Source organism: Lipotes vexillifer, unplaced genomic scaffold, assembly GCF_000442215.2.
Source record: "Lipotes vexillifer unplaced genomic scaffold, Lipotes_vexillifer_v1.1 scaffold1639, whole genome shotgun sequence".
In the NCBI taxonomy this organism is placed as follows: Eukaryota; Metazoa; Chordata; class Mammalia; order Artiodactyla; family Lipotidae; genus Lipotes; species Lipotes vexillifer.
In genome coordinates, this window is record NW_006782296.1 from 477328 (window position 1) to 481433 (window position 4106).

General features: G+C 60.0%; 1 protein-coding gene across 1 annotated transcript in view; it reads left to right on the forward strand.

Moving 5' to 3' along the window:
- The first annotated feature begins 1617 nt into the window (after positions 1-1617).
- Positions 1618-4106, forward strand: part of NAGS (N-acetylglutamate synthase) — a 5313-nt gene continuing 2824 nt past the window's right edge. The window contains exons 1-4 of the mRNA XM_007455091.1: positions 1618-2161; positions 2732-3006; positions 3111-3324; positions 3628-3808. Of these exons, the coding sequence (XP_007455153.1) occupies positions 1736-2161; positions 2732-3006; positions 3111-3324; positions 3628-3808 (1096 nt within the window). The 5' untranslated portion in view covers positions 1618-1735. The remainder of the gene's footprint in view (positions 2162-2731; positions 3007-3110; positions 3325-3627; positions 3809-4106) is intronic.

Below are 4106 nucleotides of genomic sequence, written 5' to 3' on the forward strand. Positions count from 1 at the left end.
GTGTGACCTCGGCCAAGTCACCTCCCCTCTACAGTTGATTTCACCGCCCTCTGTAAAGACAGAGGGTGGTACCCCATCGGGATAGAGTGTACCCTAGGGCAGGATATGTACAACTGTTAGCACACCAGGTGTTTTTAGGCAGCACAGGGGATACAGTATTAAGCAACAATGAATCACATCCTGTGAAAGTTTTCAAGTCCTTTTCAAATCTTGCTTAAGAGCATGGATCGGGAGCAAAACTGCTTTGCTTCAAAGACCAGCTCCACTGCTTACGAACTCAATGACCTTGTCCCTCACATATTTCTGTGCCTCCATTTCCTCGTCTATAAAATGGATGTAATAATAATACCGATTCTGGAGTCACTGTAAGGATTAAATGAGTTACTATTTGTGAAGTGCTTTGCACAGTGCCTGGCGTTCTGCATGTGTCAGCAGCTATTATTCCACCTTGGAGAAAGCTTCACAGTGTGCTAGGGGATCTCTACCACCTGGTGCTTGCTAACATTCTTTGTTCCCAAGAGAAGCAGGCGACACTATCCAGCTGGAATTTATAACATTTTGTTCTCTCTTTATTTGTAAGACTTTCTTTCTTTCGAGTGATAATGGCCTTCTAGTTACAATCCTGATGTGGATAAATTTTAAAATTAAGAACATTTTTTTAAAAAAGTCTTTATTGAATTTGTTACAATACTGCTTCTGTTTTTTGTTTTGTTTTTTTTTGGCCCCGAGGCATGTGGGATCTTAGCTCCCCGACCAGGGATTGAACGCGCACCCCCTGCATTGGAAGGGGGAGTCTTAACCGCTGGACTGCCAAGTCACAGGATTAATTCTAGCCGCTCATTGAAGAGTCGACTGAAGGGGCAAGGGCGGAAGCAGGAAGTCTAATTAGCAGAGAACTGAGATAACAGAAGTGGGAGGTGATGGAGGCTTGCACTGGGGGTGATGGGGGCTTGCACCGGGGGTGATGGGGGCTTGCACTGGGGGTGATGGAGGCTTGCACTGGGGGGGATGGGGGATGGGGGCGTTGGTAGAGGAAGCAAGAAGGCATATGTCGTATTTTTTCATAATTCAGAATATTAATTTCATGATACCATATTATAACATTTGGTTTCTCTGGCCAAAAAAAAAAAAAAGTTTAAAGAAAAACTTCAACACTAATAAGGGGTGATTTGAAGATATGACAAAATTCTTCAAGGTGGTACCCAGTGGCTGGCGTTTGGCAAACTCTGGTAACCGCGTGATTCCATCTTCTTTGAACTCCAAAAGGACAGAGGCATCCCCGCCCTCCACGCTTTCACTCTTCCCCCATCTCTCCCTCCAGTCTCCTCCCTCAGCCAGGCGGCAACTGCCACCTGCTCTCCCCTCTTGCCCTAATCAGACTCCCCCTTAATCATTCAAGACCCCGCAGAGCGCCAAATCCACCTGTGGGTCCCCTGAGCCCTTCCTGGAACCGGCCTTGGCAGCAAATTAAAGACACCCAGCCACCGTTTATCTCTGCCTCGTGACTCTCGCTAGTGGGTTCCATCCCCCCACCCCAGAGGCGGGGATCCTGTCGGCGCCGCCTTCTGACCCATGGCCTGACCCTCCTCAAACGCACCCGGAGGCGACTCCGCGCCCCCCGTCGGCGCCCCGCCCCGGCAGTCCCAGCCCCGCCCCGCCGTAGGTTAAGAGGCCCCCAGAGCCAGGAGCTCTGGACAGACGGTCACTTGTGGGGGGGCGAGCTGGTTTGGTTGTCATGGCGACGGCGCGGTTGGCCTGGGCCCTGCGGGCCGCCCCTGCGGGCGGGAGGCTGCGCGGCCCCCAAGGCACTGGGGGCGCCCGGAGGCTCAGCGGCAGCACGTGGCGGCGGGCGGCCAGGGGCACCAGCCCGGGACGCCGGCTCAGCACCGCCTGGGCGCCGGCCCAGCCCGCCCAAGAGGAGGCCGAGGGCGCCGTGTACGACATCCACTCGCCTGCAGCGGAGGAGCCGTCGTGGACACTGCCCGCCGCGCCCCCGGTGTCCCCCGACTCCCCCGGGCCCCCGGCCGGCCGCTCGCTGGTGCAGCGGGACATCCAGGCCTTCCTGAACCAGTGTGGGGCCAGCCCCGGGGAGGCGCGCCACTGGCTCACGCAGTTCCAGACCTGCCACCACTCCGCGGACAGGCCCTTTGCCGTCATCGAGGTGAGAGAGCCCGGCGTCGGCCGGGTCACAGACAGGGGACGGGGGCTGTGTAGCGACGTTTCGCCAGGCATGGCAGGACGGGCTGCGGACTCTGCGCAGCGGAGCCAGGAAGGGGCTCGACGGAGCCCAGACGAGCGCCTGGGACTGCGCGAGGCTGTGCGCTCCTCGAAAAGTCTCGCGCCCAGCCCGGGTGAGGAGCCTCGGGTCCCCAGCCCGTCAAACGTGATGCACCAGAGAAGTCCTCCCATCCTGGGCGCAGTTAGGGGTTCAGTTGGCAGTTAGGGAACCTGGATAGAAGCCGCCTGCGTCACCCCTCCCCCTAAGGTGTCCTACAGTCCAAGGTCGCAGGGAGGAGCGGAGGGAGGAACACTAGTGTGAGATAAGAGGATGGCAAGACCCAACGGGGCAAAGGGCGAAGCAGGTGGGCGCAGGTGGCCAGAAATGGAGCCTGACAGCTCCTGAGCAGGGTGGGGGCCCCGAGAGGGCCCTGAGGACCCGGCTGTAGGAGCAAGCGGGTGCAGCAGGAGTCGGGGCCGGTGTCGTGCCCGTTGAACGCCCACTCCTCCGCAGGTGGACGAGGAGGTGCTCAAGTGCCCTAAGGCCGTATCCAGCCTGGCCTTCGCCCTGGCCTTCCTGCAGCGCATGGACATGAAGCCGCTGGTGGTCCTGGGGCTGCCCGCTCCCACGGCGCCCTCGGGCTGTCTTTCCTTCTGGGAGGCCAAGGCACAGCTTGCCCAGAGATGCAAGGTGCTGGTGGACGCCCTGCGGCATAATGCCGCCACTGCCGTGCCTTTTTTTGGCGGCGGGTCGGTGCTGGGCGCTGCTGAGCCAGCCCCTCATGCCAGGTTAGTGCTGCCCCTGCGTCCTCAGATCACGCCACTCCACCCGCCCAGCCCCAGACCCGCGGGTCCTGGAGGCAACCTCCTTGAGCACCACGTCTGGCCCACAGCTATGGCGGCATCGTCTCGGTGGAGACCGACCTACTACAGTGGTGCCTGGAGTCGAGCAGCATCCCCATCCTGTGCCCCATCGGGGAGACGGCCGCCCGCCGCTCCGTGCTCCTGGACTCACTGGAGGTGACCGCGTCCCTGGCCAAGGCGCTGCGGCCCACCAAAATCATCTTCCTCAATACCACGGGCGGTCTGCACGACAGCAGTAACAAGGTGTGTCTCCTCCTTTTGGACCCCACTCCCCGCGACTCTGCGCCAGGTTGAGCCCCTCTCTTACGTCCCCTGCACGCCTCCCAGACGGGCCCCAGAGTCACTCTCCCTCCAGCCGCATGGGTCGGAAATGGAGTGTCAGGGAAGGACTCAGCCTATGGTGCTCAGATCTGAGCCCCTCCCTGGCCGAGGACTTTGGGAGGAAGTAAGGGAAAAGGGGTCAGTGAGGAGAGGAGGTCCGTGGGGCGGGGGCACAGTCCTTGTCCGGCTGCAGGTCGGAGGCTCACTCTCTCGTCCTGGAAACAGGTCCTGAGTAACGTGAACTTGCCCGCTGACCTGGACCTAGTGACCAACGCCGAGTGGGTGAGCACCAAAGAACGGCAGCAGATTCGGCTCATCGTAGACGTGCTCAGCCGCCTGCCTCACCACTCCTCGGCCGTCATCACCGACGCCAGCACGCTGCTCACCGAGCTCTTCAGCAACAAGGGTGAGGGCCGAGGCGGGGGGTGCGCCGGGGTTTGGGGAGCCAGGAGAAGCGGCTTCCTCTCCAGACAGTAAAGGCTTCCTGCTCTTGCCAAACCTGGGGGAGTTGAGCAAGGAGGTGGACGGCCCTGGGCTAGAACTTGGGTGGAACTAGAAAGATGGGAGGGACTTGGGTGGGTGGGAGGAACCACAGACCCAGCGGAACCAAGTGGAATGGACAGAGCTAGGAAATGTGGGCGGGGTTTGGATGGGTGGGCGGGACCAGGGGCGGGTGGGGGGGAGGGCAAGGGTAGGCGGGACTA